The 21,354-nt window shown below is 53.6% G+C and overlaps 10 protein-coding genes across 10 annotated transcripts; 4 read left to right on the plus strand and 6 right to left on the minus strand.

The window, feature by feature from the left end:
- Positions 1-92: 92 nt before the first annotated feature.
- On the plus strand, positions 93-1,121 carry J4E93_003913 (uncharacterized protein; the record flags this gene model as incomplete). Its single annotated transcript, XM_049341843.1, has 1 exon — positions 93-1,121. One exon carries the CDS (start codon positions 93-95, stop codon positions 1,119-1,121), a length of 1,029 nt encoding a protein of 342 aa, XP_049201348.1.
- Positions 1,122-2,389: 1,268 nt separating this feature from the next.
- On the minus strand, positions 2,390-3,153 carry J4E93_003914 (uncharacterized protein; the record flags this gene model as incomplete). Its single annotated transcript, XM_049341844.1, has 2 exons — positions 2,390-3,085; positions 3,136-3,153. The coding sequence occupies 2 exons, from the start codon at positions 3,151-3,153 to the stop codon at positions 2,390-2,392; spliced, it is 714 nt and encodes a 237-aa protein (XP_049201349.1).
- A 1,098-nt stretch (positions 3,154-4,251) lies between these two features.
- YHM2 (Mitochondrial DNA replication protein yhm2) lies at positions 4,252-5,445 on the minus strand (the record flags this gene model as incomplete). The annotated part of the gene is made up of 6 exons (XM_049341845.1): positions 4,252-4,306; positions 4,356-5,028; positions 5,079-5,175; positions 5,230-5,248; positions 5,308-5,332; positions 5,385-5,445. The coding sequence occupies 6 exons, from the start codon at positions 5,443-5,445 to the stop codon at positions 4,252-4,254; spliced, it is 930 nt and encodes a 309-aa protein (XP_049201350.1).
- An 831-nt stretch (positions 5,446-6,276) lies between these two features.
- Positions 6,277-7,793, minus strand: J4E93_003916 (uncharacterized protein; the record flags this gene model as incomplete). The annotated part of the gene is made up of 3 exons (XM_049341846.1): positions 6,277-7,516; positions 7,572-7,636; positions 7,692-7,793. The coding sequence occupies 3 exons, from the start codon at positions 7,791-7,793 to the stop codon at positions 6,277-6,279; spliced, it is 1,407 nt and encodes a 468-aa protein (XP_049201351.1).
- A 1,176-nt stretch (positions 7,794-8,969) lies between these two features.
- Positions 8,970-11,232, plus strand: J4E93_003917 (uncharacterized protein; the record flags this gene model as incomplete). Its single annotated transcript, XM_049341847.1, has 5 exons — positions 8,970-9,077; positions 9,156-9,501; positions 9,556-10,601; positions 10,650-10,854; positions 10,901-11,232. 5 exons carry the CDS (start codon positions 8,970-8,972, stop codon positions 11,230-11,232), a joined length of 2,037 nt encoding a protein of 678 aa, XP_049201352.1.
- Positions 11,233-12,035: 803 nt separating this feature from the next.
- On the minus strand, positions 12,036-14,105 carry J4E93_003918 (uncharacterized protein; the record flags this gene model as incomplete). Its single annotated transcript, XM_049341848.1, has 2 exons — positions 12,036-14,000; positions 14,058-14,105. The coding sequence occupies 2 exons, from the start codon at positions 14,103-14,105 to the stop codon at positions 12,036-12,038; spliced, it is 2,013 nt and encodes a 670-aa protein (XP_049201353.1).
- A 472-nt stretch (positions 14,106-14,577) lies between these two features.
- Positions 14,578-15,316, plus strand: J4E93_003919 (uncharacterized protein; the record flags this gene model as incomplete). Its single annotated transcript, XM_049341849.1, has 2 exons — positions 14,578-14,639; positions 14,695-15,316. 2 exons carry the CDS (start codon positions 14,578-14,580, stop codon positions 15,314-15,316), a joined length of 684 nt encoding a protein of 227 aa, XP_049201354.1.
- Positions 15,317-15,899: 583 nt separating this feature from the next.
- Positions 15,900-17,897, plus strand: J4E93_003920 (uncharacterized protein; the record flags this gene model as incomplete). Its single annotated transcript, XM_049341850.1, has 5 exons — positions 15,900-16,142; positions 16,195-16,572; positions 16,633-17,398; positions 17,448-17,630; positions 17,701-17,897. The coding sequence occupies 5 exons, from the start codon at positions 15,900-15,902 to the stop codon at positions 17,895-17,897; spliced, it is 1,767 nt and encodes a 588-aa protein (XP_049201355.1).
- Positions 17,898-18,127: 230 nt separating this feature from the next.
- J4E93_003921 (uncharacterized protein) lies at positions 18,128-18,928 on the minus strand (the record flags this gene model as incomplete). The annotated part of the gene is made up of 2 exons (XM_049341851.1): positions 18,128-18,823; positions 18,923-18,928. The coding sequence occupies 2 exons, from the start codon at positions 18,926-18,928 to the stop codon at positions 18,128-18,130; spliced, it is 702 nt and encodes a 233-aa protein (XP_049201356.1).
- Positions 18,929-19,122: 194 nt separating this feature from the next.
- Positions 19,123-20,287, minus strand: RFC4 (replication factor C subunit 4; the record flags this gene model as incomplete). The annotated part of the gene is made up of 3 exons (XM_049341852.1): positions 19,123-19,251; positions 19,299-20,142; positions 20,196-20,287. The coding sequence occupies 3 exons, from the start codon at positions 20,285-20,287 to the stop codon at positions 19,123-19,125; spliced, it is 1,065 nt and encodes a 354-aa protein (XP_049201357.1).
- Positions 20,288-21,354: the final 1,067 nt, after the last annotated feature.

Below are 21,354 nucleotides of genomic sequence, written 5' to 3' on the forward strand. Positions count from 1 at the left end.
CTGCCGTTAGCTGCCTACAGCCTTCCGGTTCTGATACCACTCCAACACACAAGCACAACACCTACCCGACCTTGCAATCTTAACCGCGAAGGATGGCGCTCGAATCGCTGAAGAGGTCCTTCGGGACTATGATGAATATTAAGAAGAAGAAAGAGCCATTCGAAGATATTATCATGACAACCGACTCTCCCGGTCAAAGCTTTGGCAGCCTAAGCTCGTGCGCCATGTCCATTGATAGCGAAGACGCTCCACAAGACAGCGGCGTCGACATCAAAAGTCCACCAGTACCGCCTCCAAATACCCAGTCTGATCAGTATAACGACACCGACACTGTAGACCTCCACATCAACCCCAAACCTAACAAAACTACAACCCAAAATTCTCCCACTACCCCAACATTCACCGGCCTCCCTCCCGCTATCCGCGCACTAATCTGGTCCTACGCCGCTCCCGCCCCGCGAACCCGTTTCCTCGAACTCCACACCTACAACACCATCGACCACATCCCGCGCCTCCGCTACATCCCCCCACTCCCACCACTCTTCTCTACCAACCAAGAAGCCAGAAACTTCAGTATCGCACATGAAGGTGGAGAACTCGTTCATTTCACATCGGAGAACTTCACTGCATTGTTTTCTTTCCATGGCCGCAGGATTGGTGGAGAAGAAAATGAGAAGAAGTTTTACTTCAATTTCGACAGAGATATTATCTGGTTGAGTGTGAGATTCACAGCTGCGTGCAACACCACCGAGACAATTTGTCTGCAAACATTGTCTTCTATCCTGCCGTCGACTAGTCTATCCCATATCCAACGCCTCGTCATCTCGTACTCGGGTCTGGACTCTTACGCGCTTATTGGACCATACCTGCGTCCCTTTGCGCGTCTTGAGACGTTGTATCTATGTATGAATGATGCGCGCATCAAGGAGAACGTGAAGAAGTTGCTCAAGAAAGGTGTACCAGCTGATGGAATAACGGCGGAGAGATTGAGGAGCATGATAGAGCAGACCGAAGCTGATGAGACGGATGACGATGAGGAGAGCGAGGGTTTGGCTACGGAGAGGTTGGAGGTGAGGGCGAAGAGAAGGGTGCTGGAAGTGTATTTGAGGCTGGGAGAGTAGCGGGCGTATGCCTAGAATTCCTAAATCAGTCGGCCGGCGTGTTGATGACTTTGGATATCTTGAAATGGGTGCTTCAGTTCAGCGAGATGTTGTAATTTTGACTAGGCTCTTCCACGAGGGCATTGGATGATACCCAGCGGGAGAAGTATGTAGCATGCGCTTAAACAATCGATACCAGCACCACAAACAAGCAAAAGTCCGAACATGCCTGGAGCCTACATTGACGTTAGGTCACCTACTTTGCATGGTTTCATGTTGATGTAGGCTGCAGACCTGTCTAGATTTCCCTAGATTGAGGTGCTAAACGACCATATCACCCAAGCTTGGCGACTCGCCCATCCTCCGCTTTGACAACTCAAAGCTCAATACAGTATGATCCATGTAGTACATCATCAAACGCCATCTGCGAGGCTGGAGCGAGAGCAAGCTCCGTTGATCCGGTACTTCGATATTTTCTGAAGTGTCAAACATGCCTGCATACCTGTGAGTGATACACACGAGAGTACTCATCATTGCCTTACCTTGTACAGGCGCTACAGCCACACCAAGCAGCCGTGCGATCGGCCCTCCCGTTATCTCCGTCTCATTACCTGACCGAAACGGTAGAAGATATTCAAGTTTGAAGCCATACCGTGGCTCTCCAGTGTTCTGGTCTCTAGTATAGTACAGACTGAAGACGCCGGCACGACCCGCCGGAGAACCGACTATGAAGATGCCCAGCTCGGGTATCTGGGAGAAGAAGCAGTGTCGGTCACAAGACATGAGGGAGTCCATCCATCGGCCTGGACGTAGCGGTCGTCTTATCGCGACGATGGGATTCGGAGGTACATTGAGTGATGTTGCGGAAAGACCTTGGATGAGGAAGATGTCTTCTTTGGTGAAGATTAAGAATGGGCCACCCATTGGTTCTGCGATGGGCCTCAAGTCATCAATCAGGCGATACGGCGCTCTGTTAAGGCTGCGCGATGTTCCGGGTCGAATGGTAGACAACAGCGTCTCACTTATACCAAACTGCGCTGTGTGTTAGTCACCTAACGTGTCTTTAACTTTAAATAGGAACGAAGAGAAGATCGTTCCTCGTAATGCTGCACACGATACAAAGAAAAAGCTGAACAGGCCTGCAGACTACGTCAAACCAAAACCTTGCAAAGTAGGTGGCCCAACGTCAACGTAGACTCCAGGATGTTCAGTTTTTTTCCTAAGTTGGCGTGGCTGTACCCCTTGGCTACGTCCCAATTGAATGCAGCTGACAGACGATTGGTTGTAAATCATGTCGTAAAGGGTACAGTAGAGACTCCACTTACAGATTGAGCCAACTCCTCAAAGGTCATCCCGAGAAGCTGGTGATTCGATTCAATATCATCTTCTCCATCGTTGTCTGTCTCGTTCGCTTCGCTGACTACTTCGATTTCTTCGTCATCTGTACTGTCCTCTTCGTCGTCTGTGTCGAGATGATATTGATGAGAGGTGGTTTCGGAAACTTTGAAACGTTTCTTCTGGTCGGAGATATCTAGGAAGTCGCTCGAGCTACATTTTGAACTTGCAGTCATGTCTTCGTCCAACGGTAACTCGTATGCGGATCGCGTGTCCAGCGCTATAGTACCCCAGGCTCCGTGAAGAACATTTTGCGCGCCCGGACAGTCGCACAGGAACCTGTGAGATATGTAACGAGGCGGCTTCGAGAGATCGCTTGCGCTTGCGCACCAACCTAACTGGAATGTAGCCACCTCCTGCTTGGTGTACAAGTCCCACATCGATGTCTTGCCATCAATGCAGCTGCTCAAAAGCCAGCGACCGGAGTCACCGTAGAATGATACTGCGGGAACATTGTTTGTCGCTTGAAGGGTAAAGATACTGTCCTCTCTTCTGCTGTGTGGGAAACCAGGGTTGATACCGTGGTCTGGGACTTCCAATTCGCTCTCGGAAGCGAGCGCGAATGCGACTATCGTTATCTGATGAGTGTTCTGTTGAGGTCAGAGGAGCAGAGCGTGTAAGGGATAAAGGCTGTCATTACCGCACTAATCGCGATCATGCGAGCCTTGCGCTGTACAGCCAAGCCCCAAGCACTTCTACCGACATTGCAGTGGAGAAACACATGGACACCGTCCTCGTCGGCAGGCTCCTGCACATTGGTGCGCCGTTCCAACGCTCGGTGAATCTCTCGAGTTCGATATACAACAACGTCACCATCGTCGCAGGCCAGCATAAGCATCTCTTCGTTGCCGACATAATCGACCAAAATGCGACAGATAGAGTGAGGGTTTGACGGGTCAATTCCATACCCACGAGTACCAGATCTTGGCGGGTGCAACACAAGCTCAGGCTTGTCAGATAAACCCTGGTCAGGAAAGCTTGGTTGATAGACATGAAGCTCATCGACAGAGGCAAGAAAATAGAGGTTATGTTGATGCGAAAGGCCCGTCAAGTCGCAACGCCAATCTCGCAAATCTGGAGGCGCGACACCATCGGCGAACTATCCTGGGTCAGCGGCAATGTTGGAGATTCGATTATCGATGAGTCCGCAGATTCTGAATATGAAGTGTGTGACTGTTTGTTGCGCTTTGAGGCCACTTCAAGCTCTCGTCTTGCTCCCAGCAACCCAGTAGGCCGTGTTTAAGGATGCAAGTAACTCACCCGTTTTTCTCCGCGATGATTACCCGTTGGTATACAGGCGGTATGTGAGGACATGGTAGATACCGCATTCTTGCTCCAAAGGCGGTATTCAGAATGCGAAGTTTGTGTCGGATGGTGGACGGGAGAGAGCTTGTGATGGTTGGTTGGTTGTGACGTGAGCTAGCGCCATCCTACCTAGGTAGGCACCTGGGCATGGTCGGAATTGTACCACATGCTATAGCATTCACCACTGCCCAAGTACAATGGGAAGGAACGGCCACAGAGAACATTTCACAGTATACACAATTTCTCACATGGGACCAGCGGTTGAAAATAAGCCTCAATGTCACGAGAATTTCAGCCTGTTCAGTATTATAATCTTATAGCGCTATGAACGTCATAGTCATATATGTCTCTCGTCATGCTTTCTCGTCCCAAGACCACGGCCGATGCCGGACCACTTGCATAGATCATTGATAGAACATCAACCCCGTTAGATCCAGTATCCGAACGCCGTCTAATGCTTTGCGGTGACCTTGTCGCCAGTGAGCTTCTCAACAGCCTCCTTGGCACTAGAGATTCGTTAGCGGAGATTTGAAGAGCGGCATCGTCAAGACTTACACATCGCCCAGAGCAACCATGCAGACCGTCTGCCAAACGCCAAGACCGATTCTAGGAGTAACGCCACGGTAAAGACCCTTGATACCGTTGTTCGAGTAGATGTACTTGAACGCAGATGCAACGTTCAGGTTCTTGGGGCGGTTGGGGTCAACAGTCTTGGACTGAAGCTCCACGCGGATAACCTCAATAGGCTGGTTCCACGCGCTCAAACCACCACCGAGAGCTGAAGCGGTGATCTTCTCAATCACGCTGAGCTTCTCGCCGTGCTGCTTGTCCATAACCTTGCGAATACCGGTTTCCGCAACACGAGACAGACCGAAGCGGGATCCCCAGTTGGTGACCTGGCGCACCGCGACGGCGTTGACACCACGGTTGATACCGCGGAGACCCTCCGTGCGCCAAATGCCCATGAATGTCTCGAGCGTACCCGGAGGCTTCGCACCGGTGGCTGCGACCTTGTGCTTTGTAATCTCGACCGTCTTCATGCAAGTGCAGAAACCCATGGTGGCATACGCTTGAGCGAGACCACCCGTCATACCACCAGAGATACCGGCGAGGAAGTCGGGGGCGCCGAATGACTTGGCGTAGTATTCGGCTTCGGAAGCGACGAAGAGAAGGACGGCTCCTTTGGTGGAGGCTTCAATCCAGGCCCATGGAATGAGACCCTGGTAGACTGTACATCTGTTAGTGGGGTTGTCTGGAAGCTGGAGAATGCATACTGACATCCGAGGACACCTCCACGCGCCCAGATGCGACCAATGGCTCCCGAGAAGCCTTCAGACCTGTTGGCAGCCATGGTAGTCTTGACGACCTCCAACGGCTATCATCGGTCGTTAGTTGCTTCCGGCGAAGTTTGATGTCAGAATTTGCATACCTGTCCCAGAGTTGTCACTCTGTCATCTTCAGTCAGCTTCAATTGCTATCTTGGTGTAGAAGTGGGATGTTTACTTACTCAAACATGTTGAGACCAGCACCAACTGCGCCTACAGTCAGCACACATTCCCGCTCACCATCAGCACGCAGACTCACGCAACAGATTGCTAAACTTGACCGGCTTCTTCTCGAGCGATGGCGGGCCGTTCCTCGCCATGCTGGGGACGCCCGTCGCAGGTGTGGAGCTCATTCTCTGGGATTCTCTTGTCGAAGATATGCGGCCTGACCAAGGCAAAAGGGTGCTCCGTCGCAAATGTGAGTAGTATCAAGTGTGTGAGTAAAGCGAGGAAAGGGATGCATAGAAAAACGGTATAAGCTTGCGAGGTGGTCTGTGTTGCTGGTTGACCGCCGTCCGGGCGCGCTATAATTGGGGTTGTCCCTGAGGCTATCGGCCACTTGGCGGAAGGGCCATGTCCCGCAGCTGCTTCCCATCCGCGGCCATGTACCGGGCGAGGGGTCTAGCATTGCTTTTGCCTTCAAGTACTCTCCGAAAGTCACTTTCTCCAGTACAAGTATGCTCATGTTTGCTTTTGCGATTCCATGTACAACTATGTAGTACACCATCCGAGCAGCGAATTGTTGGGTCGGATTGGCGTCGGGTCGCACTGGAGAGCTCAACGATCCGCATCGGTTCCCCATCGCTCAACGAAAGCTACCCACGCTCCGAATATCCCGGTTACTTATCTCACCGTTCGTTGCTTTTTGCGCCGATGCGATTGGGCGCATCTCCTACACCTGAAAATGGCCCGAAGGCACTCACGACGGTTTCATCGCAACAGACACATAGTATGAACTTCATGGAGCGTAGATTTCTGATCATCAAGACGTGAGAATACAGCAATTCGTTCACTAAAATGTAGTGATGTAGCGCCGTAACGCTCCCATTCCCTATCCTTACATTGCAATTCTACACAGGACAAGGTATCTCTGAATGTTAAACAAATTCCTCCACATTCTCCTGGCCGTAGAGCACGTTGCAGTAACGCGCTTACAACTTAGCACCAACCAACTTGGCGTAAGCCTCAGTGCTGAAAGACTTGGGCCTCTCGATGGGGGCACCGACGGCACGGTCAATGATGAGCTGGGGAAGGACACCGAGCGCACGGGATACACCGAAGAGGACGGTGTAGTAGTTCTGCTCAGTGAGGCCGTAGTACTGGAGGAGGACACCGGAGTGGGCGTCGACGTTGGGGTAGGGGTTCTTGGTCTTGCCGTGCTCGGTGAGAACACCGGGGGCAATCTTGTAGACCTGGCTGACGAGCTTGAACATTGGGTCGTCGGGAAGGTGCTTCTGGGCGAACTCGCGCTGGGAGACGTAGCGGGGGTCGGTCTTGCGGAGGACGGCGTGGCCGTAACCGGGAACGACTTGGCCAGCCTTGAGGGTGGACCACAGGTAGTCCTTGATGGCCTGGTCGCTGAGGTCGTTGCCGATAGCCTTCTTCATCTTCTGGAGCCAGACAAGGACTTCCTGGTTGGCCAGTCCGTGGAGAGGACCAGCAAGACCGTTCAGACCAGCAGCCAGGGACAGGTAGGGAGAGCTGAGAGCGGAACCAACCAAGTGGGTGGTGTGGGCGCTGACGTTTCCACCCTCGTGGTCGGTGTGGATGGTGAGGTACAGGCGCATCAGCTCAACGAAGTCCTTGTTCTCGGAGAAACCGAGCTGGTTGGCCAAGTTGAAGGAGTAGTCCTTGTCCTTCTGGATGGGAGCAACCTTGCCGTCCTTGTAGATGTTGCGGTAGATCTTGGCGGCGAGAGTGGGGAGCTTCGCAATGAGGTCCATGGCGTCCTCAAAGGTGTGCTCCCAGTACTGCGACTTGTGCATGCCCTTGGCGTAGGCCTTGGCGAAGTTGGACTCGTGCTCGAGAGCAGTAACGGCGAGAGAGAACTGGGCCATGGGGTGGAGGTCGCTGGGGCAGCGGTCGATGAGCTCCTCGACGAACTTGGGGACGTCGGAGCGGGCAGCCCACTCAGCGGAGAGGTCGCGGACCTGCTGCTCGGAGGGGACCTCGCCGGTAAGGAGGAGCCAGAAGAGACCTTCGGGGAGAGGCTCCTGGCCGCCGGGGGCCTTGGGGAGGAGCTCCTGGCATTCGGGGATGGTCTTGCCGCGGAAACGGATACCCTCCTCAGAGTCGAGGACGGATCCCTCCCAGACGAGCGACTTGATGCCACGGGCACCACCGTAGACCTGGTCGAGAGTGACCTCGCCGACAACAGTGTTGCCGTGCTCCCTGGGATATGATGTCAGCGGTGCACTGGGGTGGGCGCGGGGCCGGCAGCACGTACTTGCGGAGCTTCTTGATCTTCTCGATCTCGCCGGGCAGCTTGTTGGCGAATGTCTCCTTCAGCGACTGCAATTGGCCTGGTTAGCGCGTGCCTTAGCCTCTCGAGAGAAAAGTGGCATACCTGAGTCTTGCCGGTGGAGTAGCAGCGGAGGCCATTGAAGGCTGTGGTCCGCAGAGGGGCGGCGGCGCGGAAAGCGCTCGACAGTCGTAGAGCAGAAGCCATGGTAGTGATGTGTGAGGAAGGACAAGAGGGCGGGCGGATGGGGGGGAGTTAAAAGGCTTCGATCGGGACGATGCGAGAAAATATCGGTGGAGCTCGCACGGTCGTCATGGTCGCGCAACCTTGCAGCGAAAGGAATGCTACCCGCGCGGGCAACGTTCGGAAGTCCCTCAGTTCCGGTGCTGTGGAGGGCCAATGGAGTCGAGTGAAGCGTAGTCTCACGCGAGGCTTGTATTTGGCGAAAAGAACAATTCGTGATGCCGGCATGTTCATGTTCATGTTCAATTTCACTTCGTCGCAGACAGGTACGCAGCCGCTACTGCCGGTTTCCGAGCATACAGGCCATAGTATGGAGTGCTAAGCTTGGGACATGTAACAGGACATGCAATCGCCTCGGCACAGTCTTGGTGCTTGCTGGATGGAGCGGGTAGAGAATACGTCAAAACGGCGGTGCTCGTATGCAAGGCACAGTCTCTGCTGTGGGCCACGCAGCTCAAAGGCCACATGTACAGAAAAGTCGAGCGATCGCTGGGTCAACAAATGCAGGGCTCCAGATGCTGCAAGCGTCCGGCCAGCACCTGGGCAAGCTTGCCAGGCCTTGCCAGTCCGGGCTGGGGTGGATCGTCTCCATCATGTCGTCACGTGTCGGCCGCTAGCGCTGTTTTCTCAAACTCGGCACCAAGCACGCACCCAGCCATCCCTCTCTCTGTCTGGACTCATCACACAGGTCTTACTCACCTGCCGCTGCGCCCTTGACGTAGACCAGCCCCAACTCTGGCGACCTATTCCACTGCTTCTTTGAACTCTGGCTCGCTGCGACTCTCGCACTTCGTAGTGAAGAAGACGCCTCGCGCATTCCAATCTCAGCGCGCCGTCGCATCCTAGATTGAATCGCACCACAGCTCGCTCCCTACACACCTCACCACACACGTCAGCGCAATCCCCACACTGCGCATTGCATCTCGCGCGCAGCTCGCTCAACTGCACCTTTCTTCTACAGTCACCGTACTACTTAGATCTGCCCGCTTCGGCTGTCTCTGGCGAGCTCGAGTAAAGTGCTTGCGCGTTTGCCATCTCGCTTCTCTCACCTCGCGCTCCACCCATAGCGCGCTGTTACCGACACTTCTTTTCCTTTCGCATCAAGTTTGACCTGGTCCGTTGAACCTAATCATGGCAGCCATGGAAGAACTAGGCACGCAATTGCAGTCATTACAGGCCCTCAAGCCGCCGGGCGTCACGCCCACCAAGATCAAGGCTATCACGCAGCTATGCGTCGACAACATTCAGGTATGCCAGTCGCCAGGATCTCCTACACATCTTCCGTGCACATGGGACCTCGTACTAAGTATCTGTCTTCACTTATAGTCTCACTCCGTAATCGTCCAAAAGATCGCCCAGCAGCTCCAGAACAGCGTCGCCACACACAAGCTCGGAGTACTATACGTCGTAGATGCAGTCGCCCGCCAATGGGTTGAGAGGGCTAAGCAGGCTGGCCAGGCTGTGTCAAAGAACGCGGCGCAAGGAACCTATGCTTCGGGCGTGCAGATGATGCGAGACGTGCTTCCAGCCATGATGCACAATTTGATCCAGTCAGCACCAGAGACACAAAAAGAGAAGATCTCGAAACTTCTAGACATTTGGGAGCGCGGTCAGACCTTTCCACAGGACATGCTCGCCGGCTTCAAGCAGCAGCTGAATGGGGGCCAAAACAGTAGGTCAAGACTCGTCTTTCAGGCGTTATCTAGCTAACCCGTAGTCAACGTAGATGCATCAGCACCTTCAGAGCCACCTAAGAGTAACGGCACAGTACCAGTATTCAACGGGCACACTAACCAACAGCCAACACCACCTGTAGCTCTGCCACAACCTCCACAAGACCCGGGTGCTCTTTTCGCTGCGCTCGCTGGCGTCGGCCAGCAGAATGGGCAAACTAACCCCCCACCTGCAGCAGCTTCTGCGTTTCCTTTTCAACAGAACATGGTACCGCCACCACCCCCTGGGTTCGTGCCTCCCCCACCTGCTGGAGCAATGGGGCAGCCTAACATGCCTGTTCCCCCCGCTGGTACGAATGAGATCGTGACTCAGATTCTAAAGGCTATGAGCGCTGGCTCCATCCAACCCGACCAAGCGATACAGGCACTGAATACGTTGGCTATGGCCCAGAATGGCGGAATGCCTATGCCACCAATGCAGCTCCCGGCTGTTGCGCAGACACCGCCACAGGTTCAGCCTGCTGCTCAGAACGGTAACCAGGGAGACAGATATGACCTGAACGACAGTAGAATGCGCGACCGTAGCAGATCGCCTGACTATCAACGTCGACGATCACCTGTGCCTAGATCTCCACCAAACCCAAATCGGCGGGAAAGCCCGACATATGGTGTGTACGACCCCAATGCAGGTCCCGAGGGCAATGCACAACGCTTTGAGCGAGGTGAGCGCGGTCGTGGTCGTGGTAAACAGAGGGGTGGTCGTAATGATCGTAATGAGTATCGCCAGCGTTCTCCGCCGCGACGACAGCCCAGCCCGCCTAGGGCAGCGTATGGCCAGTCGAAGTATATCGAGTGGGATGAAACTTTGCCGCGCGATCACATCAGAGTCCTCAGCCGTACATTATTCGTAGGTGGTGCTGGCGGAACTGAAGGTGAGATCCGAAGCATATTCGCTCGTTTTGGTAGAGTCCAAACATGTATTGTCAACCAGGATAAGCGACACGCTTTCGTCAAGATGTTGACCCGTCCGGATGCCGTTGCCGCCAAGCAAGGTATGGACACCCTCCAGGATCCCGCTGCACAGTCCAAAGCGCGCCAGGTAAGATAGTCGTTCCTGATGCCTACTTTCTTTTACTAACAGTACTAGACCCGATGGGGTGTTGGCTTTGGGCCCCGTGACTGCAGTGATTACACCACTGGCATTAGTGTAGTTCCCATCTCTCGTCTTACAGATGCTGATCGCAAGTGGGCTTTGACGGCTGAGCATGGTGGAACCGGAGGTCGTCCGCTAGAGGGAGGTATGGTGATCGAGGAGCCGGATATCGAGATAGGTGCAGGAGTTTCCTCAAAGGGTGTGTACATTGATCACTTGTTCGCGACACGACTAACAGAACCTAGCTATCAGTCGGCGTGTACCAACTGACGTACCTCGCGGAGGTCGTGGAGGCTTCGGCAACCGAGGTGACTTCAATGCACGTGGAGACCATGGCGGACGTGGTAACTTCAACAACCAGCGAAACGACTTCAATGAGCGTGCAGACTTCGGACGCAACGAGTTCGCTGGTAACGGCGGGCGGGGTGGTTTTGACAACAACGGCCCGGCCAAGTTCCGCAAGCAAGATCATCGTCCCGTCAACGACCCACGTCACATCTCGCCCCGACCTGAACAAGGTGTTGCCGTCCCGCCTGCAGTCCCTGGCTTTGGATTCCAGCTTCCAGGTTTCTCATGACTCCCACAGGGGTAACTTGCTTCTCCCACAGCGGATGCGCCGACCCCTTGATCTAAATTACTTTCCTGTACACAACAGTTCTTGATCGACTAGTCTCGACATGGCAGGTTTCCAATGCTGGTCTTTCCGGATTTCATCTTTTACATATACGTTATAGTCTTTCCTGGAAGGGTGGTAAGGCACAACAATGGTGGACAGTTTGCTTTATCTAGTCAAAAGCATTGCAAGGCGTTGTGGCTGCGAATGCGAGTCACTTGATCTAGCACTGGCATACGCCAGGCAAAGACGGGCTTCAAAGGTTTTCTAGTCTGGTTAGTCAGATGTACGATTACGGTGATTCTCAATTACGCTTCGGCGGCATATCTTTAGTACAACTCAGCTGCACTACCTGATCTGGCCTTGTAATGAAAAATACGGTTTTACAAATTGCCCACTTTCCATTTAAAGAACCACCGAACCTGATGAGCAAGGAAGACGTCGAGGCAGGTGCTTCGACGATAGCTGCACTCCGGCCAGATCGCTGTAGGTGATGAAGCAACAAAGGCGCACAGTGGATAACAGGGCGAAGTTTCTATTATCTGGGGTAATACAATAATATCTCTACGGGATGATTTTGTGGCTACAGCGTTGATGCGATACATGGGTTGGATCCAAGAAACCGAGTCCTGTCTTCAACCTATGTATCGCATCAACGCTGTACTCACAAAACCATCCTTTCTGAATAAATTGAACCTAATTATACAACATCACTAAGCGACCAAATCCGTACAAGAGACCTACAGCCTTACTTTCAGGGAAGGACCCTACTTCCTCTTAGTGGCACCACTCTTCTTCTGACTCCCCGTCGCCTGAGCCTCCGCCTTCTCCTTCTGCACCTTCTCCAACTTCTCCTGATCAGGCACCTTCAAGCTCTTATCACCACCCGGATGAGCAGCCAACGGCTTATTAGCATCCTTCTCCTCGACCTCCTCATCATCGCCACCCTGTCCAAACTCATTGACACGGTTGTAATCAACCTTGTACTTCCACGTCTGGAACAGGTAAACGAAGAAAATTACGTCGTCGCGGAGGGTGGCCAGACGATGCAGAGTGGGCATCTTGATGGTGAAAGCGAACAGGTCGTCGATGAAGGTGTTGAGGAACTTGTATGTCATGGCGCGGCCGGGCATGTGGGCGACGGACTGGAGACGGTAGTTGATGTAGAGGGCAGGGACCATCATGAGGAAGCCGTAGGCGTAGACGGAACCGACGAGCGTGGTGATGATGAAGGAGTACCATGACTTGTGGGTCTCGTACATGAGAGAGTAGATGGCGTAGGCGATGAGGAGGGGCACGGCGACCATGTAGAGGTACCTGAATGCGACGGCGTCGTATTCTTCGGTCTTCTTTTCCGTGTCGGACAGGACGTGCTTGTCTTCGAATGCGATGGTGTAGGGGAGCAGAGAGCCGGGCATTGTTTGGCGGATGCGCACGTTGACCGACTTGGTGATCTTCCATGCTTCGATTGCCATGCCCATGCCCTGGCCGAATAGAATCATGTAGGATGTGTTCTCGTTGTTGTCGATGAGGTAGAGGAAGATGATGGCTTGCATGAAAACGTTTGCGACGATGGTGCGGACTGAAGTTCCAATATTGTCCTTCTTCTTGCGCCAATGCTGGACATCGTTCTTGAAAGCGAGCATCTCGAAGATCATGTGGAAGATGGAGACGACCGCGGTAATGGCGAGGAGGTATGAATTGCTGTCGATAAGGATTTCCTTGAACATCTCCATCTCAGAGCCATCGCCACCTCCGGGCGTAGATTGACCTGCAGCCGCGGCCCTGGCGTTGGCGTTGAGGTTCTCGTCGACTGCAGCGAAGATGTTGTACTTCCAGTGCGCGAGGTTGTTGAGCTTCACGTTGAGCGGGAGGGTTGTAACGGTGTCGTTCAGCTCAATCATATGCTTCTTGAGCTGCCAGAAGGTGTTGGTGAACACGATGGGATAGTACCAGGTGTTCTGACCACTTGCATCTCGTGCACCGGTAGCCTCGAGTGTGATGAACCGCCTGGGACCGGGATGCATGGCGGCATACTGCAAAGTGCCCGCGTCGGGAATCAGGGAGACGGTGAAGTTGGGATGGTAGTAGGAGGATACAATCTTTGGCGCGTTCTTCTCCTCTTCGCTTTCTACCTCGGCTCTTTCTGGCATATCGCTCAGCAAGTTCCTCGTCTTCGCGATCTTCTTTTTGGGCTGGTATTGGGACAATGGACGGATGAAGTGGTAGGCCTTGCTGTGGTCGTAGCCAGGCTGCGTGGGGTCGAGCACGCTGCCACTCTGCGCAACGTAGAAGTGAGCAAGCAGAGTAGCATTATGCTGCACTTCCCTTGGAACCTTGAACTCGGTATGGATTTCTCTGTTCTCCTTGTAGTCTCCAAACTTGAAGTTTTTCTCCTCGATCAACAGCGAGTCCTTAGGCATCGATTTGAGCGGGGGCATGGCGACGGACGAGGAGATGTACATGGCGATGTCCATCTCAGTGCCGGAAGGCCACATGGGCGCGACAGCATATGGGATATGGCTGTATTGAGCACCAGGATCGAGGGACTGTGGACGCTGTTCCCATGCGGGAATCACGACATTGCCAGCTGGTTTGACGGCGGCGACGGAGCCAGTTTGCGCGGGATCGTTGACGGTGGGGGCGGGTTTGGCAGTCTGGGGCATGAAGTACTTCATGCCACCCTGGATAAGCAGGAACAGACCCACGCTTTGTACAATGGACTTGACGAGCTATCATGATGCCGTTAGCTATCATCTCGGAGCAGAGGGGTCTTGTTTGCGACTGACACTCTTGCCCTCCTCGGGCGGCGCGGCGGCTGCTTGTGCCTCTGGCATGATGGCAACGTGCGGAATCTAAATTCCGACTTGAGCAGCTTGTTATGTGGAGAAGGGAGATGAACTCGCGATGAACTCTGAACACATAATCTGGAGACTTTCCGAGGAATTGGCGGTTCCGCCGAGGGCCCGTGCCTGTCCCGCGTCAGGGTCTAGCCACATGGGCCTCGAGGTCCCGGCCCAGGTGGCGGTGACCTCATGCACCTCACCGAAATGCATACCCTTTGGAGCTTACCCTTCACCAAGGGATGGCAGCTATGGGTTGATGAAAATGCTGCGCAAAAGGTGCTGCCTAATATCACCTTGACGACCTTATAATGGGGCTATCGCTGCCTTAACCCCCCCTCCGTTGGAGATGCTCCCTCAAGCTTCTGTCGCCGCCCCTCCTCAACACGTCAATTGCTTTTGACAGCCCGCGTTCCGACTCCAGTTCCCCTCGTTCCGAGTTTCTCTATCAACCATCCGACCAACAATGGCGGACAACAACGCAACAGCTAGCAATGGCTCTGCCAAGCAGCCCGTCGTTGCCGTATTGTATGTAGAGAGGACGCCAGCCGATTGATGGATCCAATGGCTGACTGCGATACAGCTGCGGCGCTTCCAATGGCACATCGCCAGTCCACATGGAGGCAGCGAGGCAACTTGCGCATGCTCTTCACAAGGCCAACACCAAGGTCGTATACGGCGGCGGCACTGTCGGCCTCATGGGCGAGGTAGCACGAACCCTCGTCTCGCTGTCCGGCCCCGACTCGGTCCACGGCATCATCCCCGGCGCTCTCACTCAACTCGAGCAGCACAACGACCTTGCCAACCCGAACGGCCACTCTATCGATGCAGAGAAATATGGACGCACTACTGTTGTCAAGGACATGCACACGCGAAAGCAGATGATGGCTCAGGAAGTCGTCAAGGGCGGACCGGGCGGCGGCTTCGTTGCTCTGCCTGGCGGCTACGGAACTTTTGAGGAGCTGATGGAGATCACCACCTGGAACCAGCTGGGCATTCACGACATGCCTGTCATCGTATACAACGTGGACGGCTATTGGAGTGGTCTCATCGAGTGGGTCAAGAACGCTGTGACCAGCGGTTTCGTTGCGCCCACCAACGCTGGTATTATCTCTGAGGCTCTTAGCGCCGACGAAGTGGTGACACATCTGAATGAGTATCAGAGTGCGCCTGGACGCTTCAACTTGACCTGGGAGGAGCAGTAGAGGGTATGTGATGCAAGGTTACGGAAAGGCTCGAAAACTCCACTCTCCGAAAACGAAAGATGGTCCAAGGCACATCGGTGCTAGGTGATCAGAGAGACATTTACAGACGGTGTCTGTATCAGTAAATAGACCAATGTAGATTAGACTAGACTACATATCAAGAAGTCAAACATTCGTCTCCATCCTGAGTATGTGAGCGTATCCGAACACTCTGACCGCATATTGTGATCTCACCCGACAATCCCTATAAGCTGACGACATGTTCTGCAAAACTTTGCCGTGCCTGAGCAACTTATCTTCGGCAATAAACGTCGCGGACCGAGGCTGGTTAGATTACATGCTTTAAAGAGCATGGTACCGGTGCTGAACGGAATGCCTAAGCCCGTTGGGGCAGGAGCGAAACCATGTCAGACGCGCGAGCCCTTCTCATTCGACAACCCCGCCGAGATTCAAGATAGTGACCTCAACGCGCGTATAACGACAAGCTTTGACAAGCCTTTTCCAAGACTGCTTAAATACGCTAGGGTAAGTCGCTCTCACACTCTTCTTACTGCTCTTGCGCCATTTGTCTGCAGCTGTCAGCATGTTCACCAAGTCGGCAGTCACGCCTTTGTTGGCGCTTTCAAGCCTCGCCCTACAGGCTGCTGCTGTCTCTCAGAAGCAGTGGACCAAGAGGAGCGACCACTTGTACTTGCCGAAAGAGACTAGCAATTACAAGACCGCGACTGCTCCGAACAATGTCACTATTCGGTACAAGAACCCTGGTATCTGCGAGACTACTCCCGGCGTGGACAGCTACTCTGGATATGTCGACTTGACGCCTGATGTGCGTATCAATCTCACCCATGCATGCAAGCGCTCATTCTAATGCCATACAGGTCCATGTGTTCTTCTGGTTCTTCGAGTCCCGTAATGACCCAGCCTCAGACCCGTTCACCTTGTGGTTGAACGGAGGTCCTGGATCTGACTCGCTGATCGGTTTATTCGAGGAGAATGGACCTTGCATGATCGATGAGAATCTCACCACAGTGTACAACCCATACAGCTGGAACAATGTCTCGAACATGCTGTACATCTCGCAGCCTGTCGGAACTGGTTTCAGCTACCAGAAGCAGGGTGTCGGTAGTTTCAACTCGTTCTCTGAAGACTTCCATTACAACTCTAGCGAATGGCCCGCTACCGGTCGATGGCCTCTGCTGGAGCCGCTGAACACTGGTACTATCGATACCACGGATCTTGCTGCCGTTGCTGTGTGGGTGAGTAGTAATCTAATGTGGAGTGCTTGTGTCAGCGCTAATTTCATTCGATACATGTAGCATGTTTTCCAAGCCCTCCTGGCTACCATCCCCAAGTTTGATGCCAAGCTCGGAGACTTGGATGCAGCGAGAGACTTCAACCTCTTCACCGAGTCATACGGCGGTCACTATGGCCCAGCATTCTTCAGCTACTTCTACAACCAGAACCTGAAGATTGAGAACGGAAGCATGCCCGGATACCCACTCAACTTCAACTCGCTCGGCATAATCAACGGAATCATCGACGAGGCCGTTCAAGCCGAGCATTACCCAGAGTTTGCTGTCAACAACACTTACGGCATCAAGGCGTATAACGACACCGTCTATTCGTACGCCAAGTTTGCGAACAACATGTACAACGGATGTCTCTATCAGATCGCCCTCTGCCGAGCCGCCGCCGAAGGCAACACCACCTACTACCACGCCGATGCTAAGATCACCGAAGCCGAGCTAACACCAGGCGAGATGCAGATCTGCAACGAAGCAGCAGACATGTGCCGTGACAACGTCGAATCTCCGTACTACTATTACTCAGGCCGCGGCGTCTACGATATCCGTCACACATACGAGGACCCGACACCTCCCTCCTACTTCGGCGATTACCTGAACCTTGCAGAAATCCAGGATGCTCTTGGTGTTACGCTCAACTACTCTGGTAGCAATGGCATCTATTATGCTTTCCAGAATACGGGAGACTTCATCTACCCCAACTTCAGGCTCGATTTGGAGTATTTGCTCAGCCAGGATGTGCGTGTTAGCTTGGCGTACGGCGATGCTGACTACATCTGTGAGTCCTTTGATACCTACCAGTCATTCGATGGTTCTAACACGTTCAGGCAACTGGTTTGGTGGTGAAGCTATCAGTCTGGCGATGGAGTACACTCACAGCGACGAGTTCCGTGCCGCAGGTTACGCGCCTATGATGGTGGATGGCACGGAATACGGCGAGGTACGCCAGTATGGCAACTTCAGCTTTGCGCGCGTCTACGAGGCCGGTCATGAGATTCCTTACTACCAGCGTAAGTCTTCTGGCTACACCCATTCCAGCCAGTCTGGGCAGATGACGGGCTTTGCTAACTCGGCTTGTAGCTGTTGCCGCGTTAGCGTACTTCAACCGTACTCTGTACCACTACGATATCGCGACTGGCGAGGAGAAGGTCACTGCCAATTTGACAACCTCTGGTTCTGCGAATGCAACTCACACGCAATCGTTCGTGCCGATTACGTCGTCATACATTCAGGCTTTCCCTTCGCCTATCTATCCTGCGACGACATCGGGGTACTAAGTCGTGCTGTTGTTACCGAGGTCAATGTAGTCTGTGCGTTAGGTTTCATCAAAGTGGTGTGCATGACTATCACGAATGAAAAGAAACTATAAATCAACTCTCTGTAGTATGCACGAAGACTAGTGATGCGTCCATGGCTTATTCCTAGTATCAAAGATTTCATCATTTCTTGCACTTCCCTAGCTTAGCCCCTTGTCGAGGAGGAGACTTCATATGTATTGCTCATGTCATCAACGCTGCCTACAGATCTCAGCCTTGAACTCCTCATCATCTTTCCGCCACCCGATCCCAGCATCCTCACTACCAGGTCCCTTCCAGAAGACACTACCCTCGGCGTCATCGCGGATGGCCTCGATGATCCTTTCCTGGTGGTCGTCCTGCATCGTCGCCAATAGCGCCAGCTGCACCAACGACAAGTGCCTTCGTACATCGTAATCCGGGTCGTTCTCGTCGGGCTTGAAAGCATTGAGGTCGATACCGAAGTCCCCTCGGAGAATGCTTTGGTAGGTGCGTTCGATCATGGCGTCTGTCACGGGTGCGTTTTTGGGGGTGTAGGTACCTAAAGCCTCCTTGGGAAACTTGTCGGTCTGACCTGGTGGGGTGATTTTTGCAATGTCGATGGTGGAGTTACGTGTGGTGTCGATGGGGGGAGGTCGCTTCATCTCCTTGGTGGCCTGGGCGATTGAGAGTGGAGATTTGTCGAGGTCAGGAATGGTTCTTATCACATCAAACGTGACCGATGGGATAGCTGATGAGGATTGGTCAGGAGCGGTTGGGGTTTCCTTCACATCAGACATGGTCGATGCGATAGCTGGTGAGGATTGGTCAACAGGTGTGGGATTTTCTTGCATTTCAGACATGGTCGTGGGATGGATAGTGAGTTGTAGATTCTGACTGTAGTGAGCCATCAATGTGAGTTCATGTGCCTGCTGATATGTAGTAAAGAAGTTTGCTGGAAACACAGGACACGATACACGTTTGTGCAAACGACGCGTGTGACAATTTGTGGAGGCCTCGCAATATACAGGCATCAATGCCGACTGTGGTTAGAGGCTTTTCGTAGCAAAACAAGTCACTGGGAATCGGAGCGGATAGACAAACAGAACTTCGATATCAAGGTCGTCAAACAGCGTTTGCACCAGGATATGCCTGTACAGGCCTACATACGCCAGATGTGAACGCCAAACTCCATGCTAAATGTTGCAGATGCTTCGAAGGAATGTTTTCATTTCGATGTAGGGAGTGCGAACAGCTGGGGCTGCATATTGATCTTGCACAAGCGCGCAATACAGCCAGACAATTGCAGAAGGGTCTGTACGCCTTCAAGGATGCGCATATGGGTAAAGCCAATTTCCTGATTGCTGTTAGTCTATGTAAAAATCGCCCGTTGCGAACCCTCACCTTGATGAACTCCAGCTTTGCGTGCTCACTCAGCGTGTCAATCGTCTTTGTAACTTTGAACATTGTGCTGATGATGTCATGACACGAGTATCCCAGATCCCACAGCTCCTTCAGTGATGTCAGAGCATCGTCGATACGCTGCTCATGGCACGCCTTGATCATGGCTTGCACCTTGATGGGATGCGGGCTGTCGACCACCCTGAAGACATTGTCGCCATTGACGAAGCCGAAACCAGCAAATGTCGACTGCAGGTTGTTGATGGCTTGTCGCATATCTCCCTCTGCTGAGAACACTAGTGCCGCAATTCCGTCGTCTGAGTATTTCACGTCTTCGGCTTCGCAAATCTGCATGACGCGACGCACGACTTGCGCATCGGTAAGGCGGGCGTATCGGAGGATGGCGCATCTCGATTGTAGCGGCTCGATGATCTTGTTCGACTGGTTGCAAGCGAATGCAAATCGGGTTGTTGCACTGTATATCTCCATTGTCCTCCTCAGAGCTTGTTGTGCACCGCTGGTCATACTGTCCGCTTCGTCGAGGATGACCAGCTTCTGCCTGCCCGGGGGCAATGTGACTTTCTTCTGCGCAAAGCCCTTTATCCTGTTGCGGACGACGTCTATACCACGTTCGTCCGAGGCATTGAGTTCGAGGACAGCCTCTTTGTAGGCATCACCGAGGAGTTGGCGTGCGAGACAGAGGATGGACGTGGTTTTGCCGATACCAGGCATACCGGAGATGATCATATGGGGCATGTTGCCATCTTTTGCGATGATCTTGAGGCGCTCAATGGTTTCGGTATTGCCGACGACATCATCGAGGTAGACAGGACGGTATTTCTCTACCCTGGGACGATGTTAGTCGGAGTAAGCTGGCGAAGGCCACGAGCGGTGAATTACCATGGCAGCTCGTAGTTTGCACCGCCAGCCGCATTGGGGTTGGGTTTGACGCCATTGCTGGCGGCGGCTTTGGAGGACTCGGCTTTTGACATTTTGGGCTGTGGTGGTTGACTTGGAGGGGTGACGCGAAACACGCGATGCTCTGCAAACGCGCTTTCACGGGTCATCCGTCTTGGGACTAGTGCTCACGTGAGCCGGGCACGATCGACGCGCAGCCGCGGCAGCGAAATATCATGCCCTTGGCGCTAAAGATAGATTCGTCCGACGCGACGTCACTTGCGTAGCACGATAGATCGGATCGGGATTTTCTCTCCAGTTCACGCACTGGCGCCGGTACGGATCGAGGCTATGTTCTTGCACATATTGTCCTGCACGCCTGTACAACGCATAGTACGAAATCATCTTCGCGAGGGATCTTCAGTTGGCATGCCAGATGGGCTTTCAGGTACCGACCGATGCTGCAGGTCCTGAGGTTTCAGCCCCAAACGTCTTTTTTGAGAGGCGCAGCCATCGAGCATCGGGCGCCTGAAGAAACCACCCGATCGCTCCTCAGTCGCTAACATACGGGCTATTTGCATTGCTTTAGTAGCTTGCGACATGGCGACGGCGTCAAGACACTGGGATCCTGGTGGTTGACAGGGTGACGTATGCGGCTGACGGAAGCGGTCCGCAACCTACCAAGTCCACGCACGTCAGCGAGCTGTTGTATAGAAGCAGTCCCAGACGTTTGCTGATGAAGTTGTGAATGCTGAATGTCGTTGGTAATGTTGGCCTCGTCAGCGCAGCCTTGGAGCGCGAACAAGGCGCAGGCGGCGCACGGCGGCAAGGGATGCCAGCATCGGCACCAAGCGCTTGGCTTTGCGATACAAACGAATCGTCTCGTAATGGAGGCAACGCCACGCCCTGCGGATCCCCCAGCAAGGCACACACAAGCCCCGTTGGCTGGCGATTTTAGGCCCGGAAATGGCGGCGGCTGCCCATGCTTGTTACGTGGGCAGGTGCACTAAAGGGCCACAGAATCCGTTACAGGTCCAGACTTGACCTCATCATACGCGTCGTCATCACAAGGCTCGAACGCCCCCTGCGCCGACTAAAGCCTCGCGCCTGCGCCTCTACTTCGCATCGACTGTATTCCTAGTCACAGCTCGTTTGTTTCTGC

Source organism: Alternaria ventricosa, assembly GCF_023758065.1.
Source record: "Alternaria ventricosa strain BMP 2768 chromosome Unknown scaffold_5, whole genome shotgun sequence".
NCBI classification, from domain to species: Eukaryota; Fungi; Ascomycota; class Dothideomycetes; order Pleosporales; family Pleosporaceae; genus Alternaria; species Alternaria ventricosa.